The following is a 22,440-nucleotide window of genomic DNA, read 5'->3' on the forward strand; positions in this document are numbered from 1 at the left end:
AAATTCCCGAGCAAAGGATTGACTTTGCGATGTGGCTAAACGTACACCCGCTCATTTTGAGCCCGCCATCGGCTTTTGGCTGGGATTTTCGGGGACGAACCCCGGGCCCTCCCACGATACATAATACTCTTCGTGTAATTACTAGAATCGATCATAAGATTCGGACAAACCGATTCCGTTTTCTCCCTAAAAGGGAATGCACGGACAAGAAGTTCATCATTCGAGGATGGCGTGCAATGAAATTCCAAATCCTAAACAATTAGCAAACAGATGAAATTTGATCAGATTTGTTAAGCACAGCCAAGCTTCTTTATTGCCTCTTTCGTTTTATCCCCAGTCCCAATTAAAATAGGTGGAATTCATAAACGTCGGACGCGACGCAATTTAGTACAGGCGAAGGCAGGGCGTCGAACGCAAAATGCAGGACGTTTGCGCACGACGCCCTGCCTTCGCCTGTACTAAATTGCGTTGCGTTCGACGTTTATGAATTCCACCATATAATTATAAAATAGCCAACAACTACTAAATTATTAGCACAAAATATATATAAATGAATTTGCAATTTTAATAGATTTCAAAGTTTTATCTCGACAATTAAAATTTTGGATGGAAATTTTTATATATGGCCAGATGGTATTTACAAATTTTACGCTATGCATGAAAATATACTGTTATGTTTTAACTTTAATTTAAAACATCCCACGAGATTATGGTCCAACAAACCCCGAATTACTAATTTAATCGAGGAATTTTTTTAATCATAGGCTAGAGAGTTTTAATTTATATGGTTGGCAATTTAATTAAAAATAATTAGTGATTAATGTCGGTTTAATTTGAGATACATAATATAATTTTAAATTAATCAATTAATTGTTCAAAATGGGTGGTATATTATACGCCAATCCTTTCACCTGTCACCCGGATAAATCAAGGTACGATATCTATCGTATCATAATACCAAGAAATTAAATTTTACAAGTATTTTATTTCACTTTCATGGGTTTCGGATATAGAAGTTAGAATTACTGAATTATTCTCGATGGGCGGCCCTGAAATCGTGACTATTTAAAAGAGGATATTTTGATAATATTCTTGACTGGCGGGATGGCCACTGTGTAATTTAAGAATCGGATTTGATTTTTATATGTGCATGTAGGGGAATATTTATTATATACCTCCTTTGTTTGACTGATGACCCACAGGGAAAGGCCCCGTACCTTATACAATTGCTTATTTACACGTCGTTTTATACCAATTTTGTTATAACCCATGTAATGATATTACAATTGCGGAATTGAGAATGTGATTTATCATGAATTGTACGGAAAAATGGCAATATTATTTGTCAAAATTCATTTGGTCACACGTGGTATGTTTACCGTGTTCCAACCAGTACTTGGTCTATTTAGGTTCAAATTGAGAGTTGTCGATGTAAACCGAGGGGTTAGTCACTTGAATAATCAGGTGTACAAAAATACAGAAATCGATTATTTGATTTCTAGAATTCTTAGAAAATCATCACTAATCACATTCATTTTTGTTGGTAATCAAAGGTAATCAGAAATATCCGATAATCACTGGAAATCACATGAAATCTTGAGAAAATGAGGATTAATCAAATGATTTACTAGTAGTCTTTTTAATCACCTCGGTAATCATACCTTTCGTGAAATAATCACGCATAATCAATCAACGAATTCGAAAATCCAAAATAAAAATCATAATCAGTTGAAATAGAAATAATCACAGCATTCATCAAAATTCACGAAGAATTCGGTAATCAGGTGTACAAAATTTTGGCGAATGACTAGCCCCTCGATGTAAATATCCTCGCGTTATGCCTTTTCGAACATAATTTATAAGCATTGTTGTGAGATTTTTTGCACAATTTATCGTTAGACACTTCCTATGACTATGTTTCAAAGTAAATCGTTTAAACTTAAAAAACATTAATAGAAAAAGGTGCGATATTTCTCGATTTTTCTAATATTCAACCACTTTACACATTTCAGATGAAAACGAATACTTCACTTCGGCGTCTATGCAGCGAAGTGAAGCCAGTCCCCAGTGCGTCATTTGCGGCAGAGCTTCGACTCCTCATTGGCGGAAAGACGGCTCGGGAAACTATATTTGCAACGCTTGCGGCTTGCAACCCACTAGTTCAGATATAAACCGAAGTGCTCATAGGCCACAACGAAGAGTAGTGAATAATGTAAGTGATATCAGCCTATTCTGTTAATTTACAAAATCTCTAATGTATATTGAACTAAAATTACGGAAACATGGTAAATATGTTTTAAAGTCAATAGCTAAGCTACACGGGTGTTGTAAAGGGCGTGGAAACACAAAATTTTTTTACAACTATCAAATTCAATAAATCAAGGCTTAATTAGAGATTATTCATAAACGTAAAACGTTACCGGTCTAGTATAAGCGTTATTAACAAGATTTAATGGCTATATTATTTCGCTGATATAACCTTGAGGAACCCAAAACTATTATTAATACCTGCCCTTATAGTTACTGATATCAACCTTCCAAAACAAACAAAGAAATCGCTTTCTCAAAATATATATAAGATATACGATAACATACCGAAACCGTCGCGTTTGGTTAGGGAAAGTATGAAGTAAGATTGCCGAAACTTTCGTATGGAAGCAAACCCTGGTAAGGCAGAGCTATCTCTATCAGCGCTTAACTATTTGCCAAGGCTAATGTTCTTGTGGATTTTTGTCCAACGTCAAGACGAGGTTTGAGGCCCCAAACAGTTATAGAATTCACCCCATCTGAAGTTTGATGAGCGGAGGAGCAAACAAAACAGTGTGAGCCTGGGAAGAATCATTTTAAGTAAAACTAAGGTATAAAGAGTTAAAGAGTGCCACACTTCTTCTATTATCCCCTTCTGATATCATTGATATCGTTTCCCTATTTATATCCCCACTAACATCTGAGCGTTAGTCGGCGTTGTCAACAAGAGTATAGTTCCCTGTCTATTTGTAGACGATACTTAACAGTCTTAGGGTCCATGCAATATCTGCATCATGTTTTATTAAGAAACTTTCTTTTTAAAGGACTGCAAGGCATCGGCGAGTGGGTAAAAATTATTTGAAATACGTCAGAGGCACGTGACCAAGGAGAGGCGTGGTTCAAAGAAGCTTAGTTCGTTTTATTTCGAAAACTAACACTTCATGGAATTGGTGCTGCAATCTCGTGAAAAACAAGGACTAGAAGTCCAGTTCCACTCCATGAGGAGCCTTTGTATCTTGACATCACGTGATGTCTGTGACGTATTTCAAATAATTTTTACCCACCCGCCGATGCCTCTTTGCAGTCCCTTTAATCTTACTTAGAACTTTGAATTTTTAAAAAAAAAAGACGTTTAATCAGGGATTAATCATAAAGCTACAATGTTACGGGTCTAGAATAGGACGTTCTCGACAGGCTAGCGATATGCATACTAGTCCAAGGTCTACCAAATAGTCTCTAAACCCTTCCCCTGGTGTTACTGAAATCAAACATGCGTTTGGTTAAATTCGGTAACGAATTGCAACTGCGACTTAAAAATAACAAAGCAATTCATATAAACAAAAACGGATTTATGTACTAAGAACATCGGATCATAGCTTTAGCCTCTGGTACCATCCTCCCCATACTTTATTAAGAAACTTTGTTTGCTTATAATTTGACTCCACCCACAAATTTTGTGTATAGCGACTTCTAGTGGTCGAAAATGTCATTCTTATCTCTATTTTCGTGGAATTAAGTTTGAAGTTAAGAATATTTATAATTGATGTTTCTTTAAATATTTTCTTTAAGTATCTGGTTTTTCTTTCTTTGTACTAAAATTATTATTGTAGAACCTTTATAACTTATTATTATTTATTTGCCTTATGCAGTATCTATATTTAAAGCCCAAATCATAAGATAATAAGGCCGATAGATGGCGAGCGCAAGTTTTGAAATTATAAGCCACTTCCATCAAAACGTACAAAGTAGTCGAGGATGGGTAGGGAATTTGCTACGTTCAACGTTCTTCTTGCATAAATCCGTTTTTGATATAACTTCACACAAGTAGGTTAGTATTCAACTATAAAATGAATAAATTCATTGTCTTGTGAAAAAAAGGGCCCAATCTATTTCAAAACCAATTAGAAAATCCTGTATATTAAAACAAGTATAATCCATGATTTGAACGGAAATAAAACGTAAAATTCGGTAAACGTCCCGAGTTAAAAGATTTATAATTTTCTATCCTTGTAATAAAATACATTAGTACAGGCTATGCAGGTGTAATTTAAGCTAAAGAGAAAGACGAGTGTTTTAAGGTAAAAATGCTAGAAGGTGGCTTGTGATACAAATAAGGGTGACACGCCAAAAAATTTACACACCCTATTATACCAAGAAGGGAAAAAATCTGGCCACCTAATTTACGATTGGGACCAAATCGTAAATCTTAAAATAACGTTACTCTTGGGAGAATTTTACTCGGAACACCATGGCAGAGTATGCCTATTACATCTCTTCGTTTAACGCGTGCTATGTACAATAAGGGGCCCACGCAAAAATAATAAAAAGTTTTAAATGTCGAATTTCTAAACTTTCCCAAGTCCGAAACGTTTTACCGTGTCTGGGACGAACGAATTTATATTATAGAAAGATTTAAAGTAATGGTGAATCGAAACATTCCACTTATATATTAACCTTTTAGAGAGCCCAGCGGTCCTATAAAATCCTACGTTTCTGAACCGGTCCTATATTTTCCTATAATTTCATAAAAGGTCCTATAATATCATATATTTTTGAAGTAGTCAAAAGTTCAAAATTTAGCTCTTTTATGAAGATCATATTTGATTAGACACCGAAATTGAGGAGCTCGCTTTGCTCGGTCAGGATTTTTATGTATTGTGTTTTAATTTAGTTTCTCTTTTCAAAGTAAAGTCCAATTTGTTATTTTTTGAGGTTTTTCTATACTTAGTTTAAGCCAAAATAGTATTATATTTTTAGTCCAACATTATCCAATAAAAACACATTTTTTCTCCTATAAAATCCAATAATTCCGGAAAAAATTTCCTATTTGTCCTAATAAGGAATTTCAATTTTTGGCTAGGCACCCTGACCTTTTACTATGGTCGATTTCAATCTGAAAAGGGGTCGAAATTGTGGTTTGTTATGAGAATTTTGGTCCCTTGCTAGATTGGAAACATCTGTCGATTAGGTCATACAGACCTTGGATTTTACGGTACTCGAGGCTTAATGATGTAAATAGCAGTGGGACAATATCCTACAATACAAACTAAATGCTCTGTTAAAGTAGTTGTAAAGAAATAAAAACAAACAATAATACGTCAGCAATAAATAGTCTGAGGAAGTTAGGAAAATAGAAACGCGCCATGTCTGTTCAGTTTCTATCCATATATCTTTCCTATATTTTTACCGACCCAGGAAAAAAGCAATAACATACGTATTATGTAGTTGTTAGCCCCTTGCAATTTTTGATCCCTAACCCCATTATAGCAAAGTGTCAAAGAAAATTATTCCGCTTGATAATAATTTTTTATTTGGTCGAGAAATGTTAAAATTCACTCCCACTTGAATTTTTCACTTAAAGCCAAGGATGGTTTTTTTCTTTAGCTAGATTGATTTAACACTGTGTACCCGCCTAGAAATCGCGACAGTAAAAATGTCTCGAACGTCACTGCATATCCCCGTGACTTTGAGATGTCTAATTAGATATGTTACACGCCTATAAGCACAAGTCTATAAAGCGTATGAAATTCATAGTCCAATATTTCAAACGCGATTGAATTAATTTTTGAAAGTAACCCAAGGTGGGTTTCCTAGTCATACATATTAAAATAATGACTCGAATGATAGAGACTACTTTTGCGTTAAATGTCAATAGAGTGTTTGTTTTGAAATCCACCAGGCTGATATAACCAAAAGTATATTTGTGAAAACAGTTTTACCTGGCTTAAAATGTAACAGATTTTCTGTCAGGGAAAGGATTTTTGAAATGGGTGGCAACTAGGCCAGGGTTTGAACCCTGCACCCGCCGATCAGCATAGCGTATCGCCTATAATTCACCTTCACCATCGGACCCCACAACGATTACCATTTTAAGATTAGATAACGTTAAATTAAAATTAAATCAAAAATTGTTAAGCATAGAGTAGAAATAGGGCGTCATTAAAATGAAAAGCAAAAATAATTAAGAATACTGTGTAATTAGCCTTCTGAAGAAATGTAAAAAAACAAAAACTATGATCCGTAATATGATGGGTTAACTTATTGATTGGCTAATGTCCATGCTTTATTTTAATTTGGTTTCTATCTCTGTTTATAATTTATGTTAATTCAGTAATATATAAATCTTCGATTTCAAGTATATGAAAACAGAGTTAATCTTTCATGGCAAATTGTTTTCTTTATTTATAGCAAAATAACAACAGGCGAGCAGGACTCTCCTGTTCCAACTGCGATACAACATCAACCACTCTATGGCGCCGAAATAACAATGGAGAACCAGTATGCAATGCTTGCGGACTTTACTTCAAACTTCACAATGTAAGTAAAATCATTTTTAACTGAAAATGGATATATTTGTGAACTGTTACTTAAAAGTACTTAAGCATTAAACTTCATCAGAGAGTCCGTAAAATATGAAAACGAGAAGCCCATCGTATTTATATACGATCGGCTGAAACGACTAAAATTATTGTATGTTTAAGAAATCAGGCGACAATACCAAAAAGTTAGGAATGATCCATCCCAAAAATCTAGCTTAATTATCAACCCAAATTATAAATTGTATCTTTTTGGGGTTAATTGTACCTTTTTGGGGTTTATTGATAATTTTGGAAGATTATCTCAGGAAGCGAGGTGCCAACGGTCCTATGATAGCATATCGTTATTTCCCCATAAAGAGTTTGTTTCATTATGATGTGTTTGTTATTGAATCGGCCCTTATACAAGCTGTCGGTCTGAAAGTTCCTAGTAATTGTCTTATGCATTGAAAGTATTACTAAATTGTCTAATTTAATTAGGGCTGATAGCTCCGTAAAGATTTTAAATGAAAATACACGAAAACCCCTCGAAGGAATGTTTTTACCTCTTTTTCGTTGCTTTGTTCGAAAGTTTGATATTTCCGTTTTTCTTTTGGGCTTGTGAACTCCATAAGAATTAGTTGTAGCATATTAAGATTGGAAACGCGCTTAATTATACAAAAGGTGCCATGAAAAGAATGAAAATTCATATTTCTAAGCGTTGGCTTACATGGAACCTGAAAAATAAGAAACTAATAAGATGATTAAATTCTCTAAACCCTTAAATATCGTTATTTTATAATATAAATTGATGGGTTATCCTACGTTGAAATATGTACAACACCAGCTTCAAGCACCAAGTTTACGCGCGGTCAAACTCGAAACGACATTTAACCCTCCTCCCCCTTGATAGCATTGTCGGTTCGTATTAACAAGCTCGCCCCTGAATTTTAAGTCAATGATTTCACGTCAAATATGGTTAAGACCCGTCATTATAGAAACCATGAAATAACCGAAATAGGGGAATTTTGCTGAGGGTGGAGGGAGAGCAAAAGTATAATGGTAGGTTAGATAATAACGAAATATGGCAGCCCGAAAATTCGCCCCATTCGGTGCAAGGACCCATATCCTTCCTCTACTGGAAAAATAACGTACAAACATTAGATTATAGCCACTTAGCTATATAGTCCATCTCATATTGAGGATGGAGTACTACTTTTAATCTACGGAGTATTTTCACCACGTATCACTACGCTGTTTTTTCCCCTTCGCTGAATTCGCAACGGAGATTTTGTGCAGCCCCCTCAATCACCGGGCAGTGGTAACAATATCCCAAGCATCGGTTTAACCGAGTATACACAAACGATTAACGAACCGCGCTGTAACATCGTGATTACCCTCGCGCGAGTCGAAAGACTGCACTTGTTAGTCCTGAAGGTTTGGTTCAACAGTCTTCATTTTGTATGACTATAAGATATCATTTACGAGGAAGTGGCGTTTAGTTTCTTTGCGAAGTGAAGAGGTTTGTAGAAAATACGGGAAACAATACACTTATAAGCTGTGAGAATTTCTTTGGGGACAATATACGACTGTATTCACCCTTATTCAAAATTCGGAGGTAATATAATAGCAGACAAATCAAAGTTCTTATGTAAATCACCCTTCATTAGCGGTATGTATAGGTGTGACAGTGGTGTCAACTGAAAGACTTCATTTTATCGTGCAACCTCCCATATTGATTTTTCTTTCATGAGCATAGATGAAGCATAGATTATTATTATATGAAATCACTCTGGTTTAATACTAAATAATCTACAGGCTGCTGATCTTTGGAAGTAATACCCATTGAACGTTGGCTTACTTTATGGTCTTTGGTAAAACTGTTGTCTGTTGAACAGTCATTCATTAATTACTGAACGGAAGGAGATTAAAGAAAATGGACCTCAAATTTTAAAATTAAACGTTATAGAGCGCAGATGGTGGTGTAATGTCAGCAACTATTCAAGCCTTAGATAGTGTTTTGGCACCCTTGGGTATTTTCATAACCACTAAAATATGTTTTTCGAAGCGATTTTCCCATAAGACCACAAGCCCTTCCTGAAAACCGATTGGTTCAGAGTAGCGTAGATGACATGTCCTTAAATATTGCATTTGGCAATAGCAAATCAGTATAGACAACAATCTGCTTTCGGGTTAGAAAAATGCAGATCACAAAACATTCTTTACTTTATTACCTGCTCGGCTATGATTGCTAAAATTACGAGCACTAACATCCGTAAACACCTGCGTTTGAAACAACTATATCTTTTCGTCAAAGTTGGTAAGCGGTGGGGCGCGAAACACTCGTAATATCATTGTTTCGATGCGCCCGATAAGAGCCGCATGGTTTTCTGTTATTATAATTTCGCGGTCGAAATTGGTAGCTGGCCATTACGCTACCTGTATAATCACGGCGTAGAATTTAGAACTTTAGAAAAGAGAGCCTTCCGAATTACAGGCGGGTTAGAGCCCGGGGCTAAAATATTTCATTTTTATAGAGACGTAAGTCTTATGATGAGGGGCCACGGAATATCACCGCGACTAAAAGGTCGGATTAGGCCGTTTTACTCGTGGTTTTAATGTACGGTGGGAGAGACTGCGGTTGTAAATGCTCCCGCTGATGCGCGCGAATTAGCTAGTGTAATATTACAAACAAGCTCGGTCGTAAAACCACCGTGCGTTTAAACATTAATCTTAATTTATGGTTTATGAAGTAGCGAAGGCGTAAATTTCAACAATAAAAGGGTTTTTGATAATCGCGGGATTGAAAGGGTTCAATGGAGTTTCGTGAACTGAAAATTTTAAACTAATTTTAATTCAGTAAATACGAATAATTTTCGCCCTTAACAGTTTCATAATCTTGTGCAAAAAAGTGCTGTTTTAGTTGGGGATATTTTCCACACAGAATTAGTTCTAGATAGAGTGTGTTGTAGAATATGCACTGAAAAATATTCAGATCTTAACAGTGATTTTTACCTTTATGCATATTAAAATTGATTAATTAGATTTACTAGGCATCAAAATTTACAAAACAACTTCAAATCAGAGAAAAATATCAATGCATTTTTAACCGTCAAATGTGTGCACGCTATACAGGGTGTTTGTGAAAAGTCCATCAATAATGAAAGGGCGTTCTATGACATTTTGCCGTCCGAGCCACGGTTTTCGAGTTATGATTTGAATATTTTAGGGATGACCCCTTCATTAAATTAGCGCTGTCTTTCAATTTCTTAATTAAATTTAAGGGGTCATCCGTAAATTACTCCAATCATAACTTGAAAACAGTGGCCCGGACGGAAAAATGTCATAGAACATTTTCGACTCAAAATGGCCCAATAAATACGCCCTTTCATTATTGATGGACCTTTCACAAACACCCTGTATACTGTATTTATATATATAAATATATCTTTTCATCAGCTCCCAAAATTTAGGTTTTAAAATTAGTAAACAATTCTTAAAGAAACCCTCTTTCTCATGAAATACAAAAATAAATCACGAAAGTCATGAAATGAAGTCAAATTAACTTAACAAAGAGTCTCCCTGTCCATATGATACACGCATGCGGGCTGTAAAATAATTCCTTGTAAATCCTCATTGTATCAATTTCGCGATGATGATATACTTCATATCCGATGTGATCAAACATAATATAAGCGCTCAATTCAAAAGACTACCTTCATCATACACTATTTATATTCCTTGAGGGAAGAGCACAATGATTCGTGAAATTCGTAAGTCAAGATTTAGGCCTTATTGTTGAATTGGAATCGGGGGAAAAAACTTATAATAGTGTTGTAAAACTATAGAGGTATAATGCGTATTATGGATTACTTTATTCTATACGGTTTTCGAACTTGAGATGAGGGTTTCTTACTAATGGAGTCATTTCCTATTTCACTAGAAATACATAATAGTAATTACAGGGAAATTGTTGTTTGGCTATTATGGATTGCGTAGTAACATAAAGCATGCTGCGTTCGACAGTGCGACGTCTTAACTGTGTAGTTTTCATTAAGGAAATTTTATATTCTATTCGGAAAAAAAACACTCCTTTCAATTTAATGATGGATGGATGGTGTTGTTTTGTCACGTGTGTGTGTAGCTTTTATCGAAGTCAGAAACAAATTGCTCAGTTCAAACTTCAAACCACTTGAATTTCAAAATGTTCTTTTCTAAACAAAACAAAACTGCAACAAGACTTAGTAATTTAATAAATAATTATTGGGCCAACAGACAAATCCGCTCAATTGACGAAGAAACACTTAACACTTTATTAATTTGGTATGCCTTAGCTGAATGTCTTTTTCTTAATTATTTTGAAAATCAGCCCATTTTAAAGGAAAGGTAGATGAGTGTACTTTTTTGTCGAAAACGATTAAGTTAGAGAATGAAAGATGTTATCCTATTGTTCATTCTGTAAAGTTAGTGAATTTCAAGGCAATCAAAGTATTTTTGTAAGAGTAGAAAAATATATTTTAACTATCAAGGCTAAGGATATGAAAGTACCGTAATTTTTAAAACTGTAAATTACCCAAAAGTTAAGAATATATTATCGGTAAAATTTAATACATTACGAATAAATTACCGGTAAATTACCAATAAATTACTTGTAAATTACCAATTAATTTCTTGTAGATTACCAATAAATTACTTGTAAATTACCAATCAATTACTTGTAAATTACCAAAAATTGTACCTAAATTATCAATAAGGTAAACTACCAATAAGTTACCATTGTAAAATTGCGGTGTTATAGGAATCGGTAATTTACGGAGGTATTTGGTAAATTACCAGTAATTTACGCATTTTAAATTACCGACTTACATCTCTAATCAAGGCGCAGTTTGTCCATTTATTAGTTAATGAATCTTTTGATAGCATTATAAACTCAATTCAGCTGTTTTACGTTACGTTTAGTCTTTTGTAAGTTAATGCCGCGTATCATAATACTTACTTGCCTGTAGTAGCCTTTAGGTATTTTCTGCGTAAACAGGATAGACAAAATGAATGGTATACCATGACTAAAACAATATTTTAGTATCGAAGGCTAATTGTACGTTTTACTTTGTACCATTGTGACTAATTTCAACGGTACACGAAGTTGGAGACATAATTCCCAAGAAACAGATCCTCCATCCATAGAAATAGATTAATTCGTAGTTTACTTGTGCTCTGATGCAATAGATCAGTGTTTCCCAAAGTTTTTGACGTTGTGACCCATCTTTTTTGAATGGTAATCAATTAGTAATTTCCTTAATTGGCTTGCCCTGAACTACCAAAGTGTATGGTGAAGACGTGATTTTATAGTGTTAATCAAGATCACTAGATTAAACCCTTAGAGACAGATATAATTTGTAGGCCAATTATGGCTTAAAAGTAACACGTGGTTTAACCTATTTTCATTGATAAGTCTGCCATAAATTAAAGAGAATGTTCTTTATGACAAACTGAGAGGAAAGTGTCAAAGAACATGGGATATACAACATTTAGTTGCTGAGACATGGGCTTCCTAAAACACACATATCTGCCTGTCCAATTTCTTTTGAAGTATTGGAAAATTGCAATAGCCAGTCTTCAATCTAAGAATGCTAGTGAACCTTTTAAGTGTAAGTGTTAAATAGATACCATGCCTACCATGCATGGTAAAGTAACGCTAATGGAATTTGTGATAGTGTTTCAAGATCTGACAGCTTCCAATGGAATAGTTTCGAGTTAAGGGGTATTGTTCTAAATGTCCACTCTTTGGGGTCATAACAACGACACATAGGGGACAATGTTTGGAAGCCCATATCTCCGTAACTAAATGTAGACCAAATGGTTTAAGACACTGTCCACTCAGTTTGACACACTTTTGTTTATGGAAGACGTATCAGAAACACTATGTATATTGTGCCAATTTTGTCTATGAAGCCTATATTAAAAACTTTGGTTTCAAAACTTGAAAAATAATCATGATAATTTTTTCACACATATTACAGAATGTACAATTTTTATCCACCATCATGTTACTTCACGTGAAAAAGATGTTTAAATTCAGCCCCAGAATTGAATTTGATTATAATACTGGTTTACCTTACAACTTCATCTTAATATACTTCTCCTATTTCCTTAAAAGTCGTCGGATGGGGTCTCAGAATAAATCATTTTAAAAACATAGCTGATTTCCCCTTCTCGTTGACGTTATTTAATTATAGTTATCCGTAAAAAGAATACTTTGGGATAGTAATTACTCGGATAATAATAGACTACTGGTACGTGGTTTAGTTAATTTAGTTAAAAACCTTAAAGGTTTTTGTTGGAAAGGATTAATATAATGTAACGAGAGAGGCCGTTCCCGCGAAGAACTTGAAACCCAAAATTATACTTCGCTACTTATTTCATTTCTTTTTAACATGTATTTTTAACTTTTTAAACATTGATACAGGTTAACCGACCTCCAAGTATGAGGAAAGAAGGCATTCAAACGAGAAAAAGGAAACCAAAGAGCAATAGTGCGGCAGCGGCAACAGCAAGCGCAACTGCAGGAGCAGGAAGAAACACAAAATTGCAATCTGGTAAGGATTTATTTTTTATATAATGAAATTTTTATTTATTGTCTTTGAGTGGCTTAGAACAATCAATATTCATATTTAAAAAAAAATATTTTGTCTATGGTAATAAGATCAATAAGAACCGGAATAGTGGAGCTGCAGCTCAGTTTTATCCTTGAACGTTCTCGGGTCGTTAATAGGTTCTCAATGCTAGCTGTTCAAAACTATGCTTTAAAAAAGGCAATCCCTATAAACGAATTTTCAAATTAATAGAAGTCTTCAATGGAGTATTTTATTAATTAAAGCAATTATAGAACAGTTGAACGGGGATTAGGTAGCGAAAGTTAAATGTTCTTTAATGCCGCTTAATGAGTCGGTGAAAAGGAAAAAGCAAGGTTTTTTAATCGAATGTTCTACCAATTATAAGACACCTGTATAGTGAAGCAGCCATGAAATAGCTACGAATGATTTTAAAATTCATATTAGTTTGAGATTTCCATAGACTGTAGGCCAACTATGATATAACACTTCTTCTAAACACGATTTACTCCTTTTAAAACATCTGTTAATTGCATTTTTAGGCAAAGGTTCCGGTGGCTCCTCAGTTAGCGTCGTTTCTAACCATGGAGGAGGTATGGGTTACCAATCATCGGCTATCGTTTCCAATAGGATAATGGATACCTCGGGTAATCCCATGTTGAGTGCGCATTATATTACTCACCAACAATCAAATGACCATCACCGCCACGTTCAAGAATACCGCAACCAGACTCCGGGTTCCGGTAACAGCCCAGTGAGCAACAACAGTGGCGGTGGCGGTATGATGAATATGCATCACGGGGGACATCCATCGCACAGCCCAGATCAGGTTGGCGAGGCCAGGTCCATCTCGTCTCCCGTCACACCTTCTTCCACTCTCTTAACCCGCAACTTGCAGGTACTTAGATTACCGCATCTTACGTCATCTTCAAATCAAAATAACGATAGTTCGCTCTCTAACGATGCTCGTTTATATGCAAATCAGAATCTAATGCAAGATGGCGTTTCGGCGGGACATCGTAGTGTTCTGTACCATACGGGGGAGTCGGGAATGCATGCAGTCGGTCATTCTATGCCTCCTCCTCTGGATTCCGTTATCACCTCTGCGCATGCCCTCGGTTCGCCAGTGTCAGTCTTGCAACAACATTCTTCCTCTGGAGGTAACCACAGCCTTATTTCCGGGATCGGGGCTGGGGTGATTGAAAACACCAGTCGAATCGTAGCTCCAGGGCAGAATCAAAATGATCACCCCCATCATCATTCATCCCCCATGAACCATTAAATTAATCTGTGTTTGGAAATACATAGTTTAATAACAAGGAAAAGTAAAAAAACCAAAAACAAAAGTGAAACAAAGAAATCCGAACCATTTAATGTGACAACTGGAAAATACTTTCTGTAAAAAGACTATATATATGCATAATATAGTGCATTTTTTTGTTGTATTAATTTCAATCATTGACAAATTGAATTCTAAATTAATTGTTGAAAGTTTTAAAATATAATTGATATAATTATAATCGTTGCAATTTTTATACTATCCTATCTCATATTTTCATAACAATTAAAGTAATCGTATTTCCAATAATATGAAATGTTCAGTTACCCCAATAGAACTAACTCACTAGCGGTACAGGATAATTTTAAAGTAGACAACGGTTATTGACGCAATTGCTATGTACAGGTACTTAATATGATAATAATTTTGTATCACCAGCACAGCCTCAATTGCCAAAACTAATCACAATATTACTTCGGTTCCTTACGAAACGGCAATTACATAAGATGAAACCTTCAAAACGAAACGAGCTATGAGCTAATCTTAAAACCTCCAACACGTTACCATCAAGTGGTAATATTTCTTTGATGGAGAAAAGTCTGGAGTGATAACCCCATACCTATAACGTTGCCTCTGTAACCCCATCTATGGCACCGAAGTCCTCCCAGCATCCTCAGCTTTTAGGTAGGGTTGTACAGTACGAGATCGTAAAGGACGCCCCCTCTGTCTTAAAAATAGAAGCTAGTTCTCTTACAAATACAATACTTAACAATCGCCTATACGAAAGGTAGGGAAGCGCGAGGTACACTGGGAGAGTTACGGTTGCCGTAGGTCGCCCGTCATCATTTCCAACCCATCTTACCTCATTTATCCCTGCTATTTGTCCTCTTGAGTTTTATAGCCCTCTGTCGTAATTTTCGCATAGACTTAATGCATAGGCTAAGAATTTTCTTTAATGTTGCTGGCAGATAAATATGAAATATAGGCTCGTGGAAGAATATAAACTAAGATTAGTTCATTAGTAAGTAGCTTAGTAATCGTAGGTGTGGCTCAAAATATAGTAATTACGCGTACGGCAACCTTATTTTATTTCGCGAAGACAGGTCGACAAAGTTTTTCTGCATGTTGTAAAGAAGCCAAATATTGACAAATTGAGTGACAATGAAAAAATGCCCATGTTAGTGTCTTTAGTAATGAGAAATATATTTCGGTTTATAAAAGTCGATACCTTTAAGGTTTTCAATTAGGCCTACTATTACGAATCTTTTTATGGTTTTAACAATAGTTGAAACCAAAATTTTCTTGATTTAATGTGACAGTACACCGAAGCTAATGTGAATGCGAATGTGGACGGTAAAAAGTTTTTTTAAATTATTTTTTCTCTAGTTAAGCAGGATTTTCACTTTCGGTAACTTTTAAAGGGAATTTCTTAAACGTTATAACATCGAGGAACAATGCATTTATTTGGTAATTTTTTAAGTTTCACATTATTTACATTTGATACGCAAAGGCTTTGGGAGTACTCCTCTTTAGAGATCTAAGGGACTCCCTAATGTTGAAGTTGGGCAAAGTAAATATTTTCGCGTTGGGTGAAGAATATTGTCCCTTAAATGAACCGGAGTTGGGAGGGAGGTGAGAGATTTTTATATCTAATACATAACTTTCACGATTACAATTGGTTTCAGATAGCGTCCATAGTTTCCGAATGGAATTGGTGGCATTGATAGCCATTTTTACTTTAAGGAAAATTTCATGAATCGTTTTTCAAAATTCATGTAGTATAGCCCACTCGATCACGACCTCGCGTTATAGAAACCCGTTCAAAGAATTCGATAACAAATTATCAATACTAAAGGATTTGAGAGGCGTTATCTATTCATTTTCCGCGTCATTTTATCTTTATCCATACTCGAAAATTATCCACAGAACTTGCATATTAAATCGTATTATATCCACAACTTCGTTTAAAAATAATTGGTTATCCACTGATTTGTGGATAATGGATAGAAAATGCCGAGCTCTAGTTAGACATGATGTTCTATGGGAAAAGGCAGGTTCTCGGCAATATCATTATCATCTGTTACTTGAAATTTTCATCAAAGGTAAGTTTCAACGTGTTGTATTATAATAAAAAAGTTTAAAAAAGTACTTAGTTTTTTTCACACAAAAGTTAATTTAAAATGTCAAATTATGGGTTCAGTTATTACTCAAATTACCTTTGGTCCTACTGGTTCAAATGTTCCGAAATTTAACTCAACTTTTAGGTGTTTCAATTTTATTAGCTTACATGTGATAAACGCTTCAGAAAACTACGCGATACTGAAATTCTGATTGCAAGTAAACACACCACATTTGAAACTATTTTCTAAGATCGGATCACGGACTGAATGGCCATTGAATAAAACCATTGATATTGATTTAGTGCAAGAATAAGACAGAGTTTCAATACTAAAACCGAAGGTTTTGCCGTGAATGGTAGGAGAAATATCAAGGCGTTTATGACAGTGCTTAAATTCGTTTTTCAAACAAAATAGTTTTGAAGTAAATATGACTAGCAGCTCCTCAGGATGTTTTTCTTATTTTTCGGGCCCCCATTTTTGATCGTTGATTATCAGTAAATCAAGACTTTCAGTTTATATAGACCTAGGCCTATATAGAGATTTTTATGTTTTAAAACTAATTTTTAAGCTTCTTCCTTGCAGAAATTGGTCTTGAAACTAAATGAAACTATAAAGGTCTGAGAACTATAGAAACCATAGCTTTTTTAAGTCGTTTTCATAAAAACAGATAACCGTAATATTGACGACCAACTCGCGCAGGTCAGAATTTGCGCTATTCTTAAGTAAGATACTTGAGACAAGAGCTTGGTAAAGACAGATCAATAGGTTTAACGAATTTACAAATAAACAGTCAACCCTCCCATAAAAACCACATCTTCTTTAACATGATCTTTGTATTAACGTAACTGCTGATATTCATCACGAAGAAACTTTAAACCAGGAAAGGAAAATGGTTGTCCAACGAAACGAAAAAAACACCAAATTATATTTTTGGGCCAACTAATACCTGGTACCATCGCGCATTGCTTCGAAATTGTCTGTAAACCTAAACCATTTTGCCATGATCTTGGATTTAAAAACGTCGGATTTGAAATTTTCTAATATATAACGACGTTGTGTAAAGAAAATGGTTTAAGGCGACCGGAAAATCATTCGCAGTTCATGATTACCGTTACTTGTTCATATAATGCAAGTTTCCTAATGGTGTCAGGTAGAATAACTAACAACACTGCGAAATTATGTCAATTATTTCAATGGGACAATGATCAAATGAAAATCGATCACTTGCCTAGTATCTACATTCTAGCATGAATATTTGAAACTCAACACGTTCTAGTTTCATAAGATTCTATTATGGCGACATTGAGAAGGATTGGAATGGAACACTCCGTCCATTGGTCGCTGGACTAAGCACTCTCACTATACCTGCAAAACGAATATGGTTACGTGTAATAATTTCAGCACTGTGAAGGCTATTGCTTTCAAAGATAACTCGTAATCGATTGAGTATAGTCTAAGGTACATCGTGGACTGCTAAGATGACTGGGTTTTGCCCTTATTATCCCTTAATGACCTGAAAATAAAAAGGATCGAAAATATTCAGGTGTACTATTCGAAAAGCGCGAAATATTGCTCTGTATATGATCATAGCAAGGTGCTAAGAGACAATATACTCTCACCAGTTTTAAATCTTGAACCAAATTAACCAATGCACTTGTCTCAAACCCTACAGACAGCCTTTCCCTCCAACTTCCATCATCAAATGGTACCAAATGTACAAAGAGTGTTTAGCTCGTCTATGACAACACTTGTATATAGTAAAAGCGTTAAAAACAAATTAACTTTCTTAGAACATGGATACTCTGATAATTTACAACCTTGGAAGGAATATAAAACCTTAATTATTTGCTGTATTTTTGTGCTAAAATAGCTTCGTTCGAAGAGTGTAACTGATTGCGTATCACGACCTCGTGCTCTTTGGTTGCATGTCATCCTTTAAATTAAAAACAAACTTAAATTTTGCAACGTTCCCCTCATTAGATGGGATGTCGTTATGAACTAGTTACTATGTAATTTCCAATGATGAAAAGCTTCTGCCTTAAACAAACGAGTTATATTTTTAGCAGATATAAGAATTTACAAAAGTACAAATGAAAACCTGTCCCCAGAGGTGTTTGCCCTTCAGACACAAGCAACATCGTTGGATAATTAAAGACATATTATTATCGTGTTACTTAGTACTACTTTAAATTAGAAGTAATTAAAAAATCATTAAACTATTAAAACTTTAATGACTGTACTGTCTGTAAGGTTCTTGTTAATTATGTAAAGTAGCAGATGTTTGATATCATTTAATTCACTTTTATTTTGGGCGTATCGAATTTAAATATTTATAATTAAATATATTGTTCGGTGGCCGCCCTGCAACTTAAAGAATGACAAAGGGGCCTTACCAAAAAAATGTACATATACTGTACACTACTAGACTAGTCGCGTTTAGTTGAAGTGTTTGAAGTTGGGGAACCGGTGCGATGGAGTGACATCTAATACTTTTAATAATAGATTGCGGTAAATACAAGTTATTATCGTTTTAAGATATATATGGGTATAATTAAATACGATAACGTTTTGCAATTGTAATTAAAATGAGAATTTACAATTGTAATTTTGACGCTACTGAATGTATTAAAAACTATTTTTAATTTTTTTTAAACTAAATGATGACAATAATAACTATGATAATAAATTTTGTTTCTTTCACCTTCGGATTATACGTAAACCTGAATTAATTATGTCACAATGTGGATGGTGGAATGCGTTTCATTCTAGTCGATTTAAACCCATGTTATAACCTGTATAAATTCTCAATAATTTAAAATTGAAATCATATAAAATTTTCTGGTTTTTTTTTGTTGTAACTTTTTATCTTGTTTATTGAATAAATAAAATTATAATTATAAATCGAGAAACGCTGCTATTCATTAATGTGACAGGTTTCAATGGACCATATGAATTTTTAGTTGTGTTGAGAAAAAAATATATTACTATTTTGAGTGTAATTTCGTTTGAATATGGTAAGACCTTGTGTTCCATAGACAACTTTATGTTTATTGGTTGATTGTCATGAAATGCATTTACACGTTGCACCTGAGAACTACCCTCCTCGTTATGGGCTGTATTTCGGTGCATATTACTCCAACATAAAAAGGAGCTGGCTAACTGAGTGCTATATATCAGAATATTTTAACACAGTGAAATAATCAATATAATACCTCTCGTACTATTCCATTTCTCCGTTGTTAATAGATACAACCAGAAGGGGATAATAGAAAAAGTGATCTTAATACAGTTATGTAACGTCATTCTTCCTAAGCTCACCCTTTTTGTTTGCTCTCCCGCTCATCAAATCAAACTTCAGGTGGGCATCGCACCGTAAGGTGAATTCTGTGATTGTTTGGCACTAAATCCCCAGCAATCAACCTATAAACCTCGCCTTGGGTTGGGACAATAACCCACAAGCGTGTCTTGCCAAATAGTTAAGCGCTAATAGAGTAATGATGAGGGAACAATTTATCGCGTATGTGATTCGGTTTAGTAACCTTGCTCCAAATGTTCCGACATTGGTAAGAATGACGTTACAATTACCCCGCTTTGTGATACACTTCTCTCGAAGAGAAGTATTATATACGTCTGATAGAACGTGTTTAATAGAACAGTGAAAAGGGATTCTTCGAACCCTGTTTTCGGAATCCAATTAACTAGAAATTGGGAGCCCTTAGGACAATTAGTCATAGAATATTTTCAACTCAAAATGGCCAAAAGAACCCATCTACTGTGTACTTCGGTCCCACTACTATTTTTGGAACACCTTTTATTTTACCTACCAAGAATCATAGAATAAAATCTGTAAAACATTCCTTGATTTTGTGATAGCGAATTTTAAGCAGATATTTATTATTATTTTTTTTAGTTTATTGAGATTTCCTTGAAAAGTACTAAGTATATCAAAACTTCATTAAAAGCTAATGATATGAAGGATTACTTGGTAACCCTATTCTTTCCATTAAGACCCCACACGTTGGAGACAAAGTCAGCTCCAAAATCATAGTTTACGCAAAACCAAGTATTAGAGTATTTCCAATCCCGGGCCGTATAGTAAAAGAACAACTGGCAATCACGTTCAATTCCAATACAATTAAATCCTAAATACTGTGAAAGCTCAAATTTGACAAATAAGTCGCCCATGTACAAGACGGCGCCCACCCTGTAGTAATAATACCACCCTTAGCTACCAACCTATCTATTTAACTGGTAATTACCGTACACTTTTACAAATTTGAACACGAAAACCACTTTGGTAAAAATAAAAAAAAGGACTTTCCTCTAGAGCCTTTGGTTAATGACTAAGTGAAGTGCGGGTCGGGCGCACGAACAGACGTTTGTAGCTGATGTGGGTCTGTCTACACTAAATACAATATGTATGTACACTAAGTATTTGTAATTTCGGGTTCTTTTTTTACGTAACACGCCGTCACATCCCTCTTAATTTTAGTAAGGGGATACCAAGAATTCTTACGAAGTTCTCTTATAAACACATGCCAATTCCGATGCAACAAGGCGCTTGAGGACAAAAATAACATAAGTTGGAAAAATTAAGTTTTTCTAAAAATCGACTTAAGGATCAAATGTTATAAGCCCTACTCTATTCATGGATTGCAAAATTGCGAATCTAAATTATTCGCTGATATCCACTGAAAGTTGAAATGAAAAAGTAGTTGATAGTCGCCATTAAATTTCCACAAATATTAAAGGGTGTATCTTAAAATCATGGACGAACAATAGTAAAGGACGGATTACAGAGTGAGAAAGTTGAAAAATAGTTGTAAATTCGCCTTCTAGTGGCAGATAGTAGAAAACCGGAAAGAGGGGGCGTATGGGGTAATCAACGTTCTAAAGAGTGACTGAAAAACTGGGGGAGCGACATTAGCCACTTGACTAAAACGGCATTAATGATTGGTTCAACGGATACACGCTGGTTCCAAATTTTTTTCCCTACTCTTTCTCTTTAAGCCTTGGAGAAATGAGATTGCCGAATTAGAATAGAATATTATAATAACAACATATCTTTCATTACATGTCATTAAAAATTGCGTTAATAAAACAATTTTTTTTTGGAAACAGCTGAGCTAACAATACCTGGTTTTGTACAGATGGCCCTAGCTTTTCCCGGGATTTGACTCAGCACTTTTCATAACCATTAGAACCCTTCTCCATTTAGTAAGCTTAACATTGCTTGTTTTGTATCTTAGTATGGGGATAAATGGGCTGCAGTCCGTCCTTTAGCATTGCTCGCCCTAGGACTGTTCACGAGCTCGAGCCAGCTCGGGCTCGTGACGAGCGAGCCGAGTTCGAGCCGAGCCGAGCCGCCACTTTTGCGGCTCGATTAATTAACGAGCGAGCTTTTTTATGGTCGAGCCGAGCCGAGCCGATAGGCATCGAGCCGAGCCGACTCGCGAGCCGGCTCGCGAGCTTAGTCACTGATATAGTGCTTTCCTTTTAGTCTTTATTCTCTCCACCAATAGCGTTCCGTTGTATCTTTACATGAAATAAAGCGTGGGAAAAATCTCTCGTCTCTAACCTTGAGCATATTTTAAAGAGCGGGTTTTACTGAACCACTACATTCCTAAACATGGGATGGCATTTATAGTCATTCTCAAGTTTGACGTTAGTAGTAGCAATTTTTTTTAATCATGTATATGTTAATCGAGCCAGCTCGGCTCGGCTCGATCATTTTCGAGCCGAGCCGAGCTAGAGCCGAGCCAAGACCCAGCTCGGCTCGAGTCGAGCCGAGCCGCCGTTTTTTTGACTCGAGCCGAGCCGAGCTTTTAAAAAGCTCGCTCAGCTCGGCTCGTGAACAGTCCTAGCTCGCCCATGTTGCAATATGGCAA

The 22,440-nt window shown here is 35.3% G+C and overlaps 1 protein-coding gene and 2 long non-coding RNA genes across 5 annotated transcripts in view; 1 reads left to right on the forward strand and 2 right to left on the reverse strand.

Moving 5' to 3' along the window:
• The window catches only part of LOC149610709 (uncharacterized), a 29,628-nt gene extending 14,955 nt beyond the window's left edge, over positions 1-14,673 (forward strand). For all 3 annotated transcript variants that reach the window (XM_089859114.1, XM_089859115.1, XM_089859117.1), the window contains exons 6-10: positions 2,013-2,212; positions 6,436-6,564; positions 13,009-13,138; positions 13,696-14,051; positions 14,139-14,673. In XM_089859114.1, coding sequence (XP_089715240.1) covers positions 2,013-2,212; positions 6,436-6,564; positions 13,009-13,138; positions 13,696-14,051; positions 14,139-14,435 — 1,112 coding nt within the window. In that variant the 3' untranslated portion in view covers positions 14,436-14,673. The remainder of the gene's footprint in view (positions 1-2,012; positions 2,213-6,435; positions 6,565-13,008; positions 13,139-13,695; positions 14,052-14,138) is intronic.
• Positions 6,472-22,440, reverse strand: part of LOC149610710 (uncharacterized) — a 47,406-nt gene continuing 31,437 nt past the window's right edge. The window contains exons 2-3 of the long non-coding RNA XR_016376632.1: positions 7,109-7,279; positions 6,472-6,584 (exon numbers count right to left, since the gene is read on the reverse strand). This is a non-coding gene — a long non-coding RNA (uncharacterized LOC149610710). The remainder of the gene's footprint in view (positions 6,585-7,108; positions 7,280-22,440) is intronic.
• On the reverse strand, positions 14,454-21,841 carry LOC149610711 (uncharacterized). The gene is made up of 2 exons (XR_016376633.1): positions 18,172-21,841; positions 14,454-18,065 (listed from the first exon to the last, which is right to left on the reverse strand). It is a non-coding gene; the product is annotated as an uncharacterized LOC149610711 (long non-coding RNA).

Source organism: Phalangium opilio, unplaced genomic scaffold, assembly GCF_054372755.1.
Source record: "Phalangium opilio isolate 3A_F unplaced genomic scaffold, DU_Popi_V2 ptg000329l_1, whole genome shotgun sequence".
Lineage (NCBI taxonomy): Eukaryota > Metazoa > Arthropoda > Arachnida > Opiliones > Phalangiidae > Phalangium > Phalangium opilio.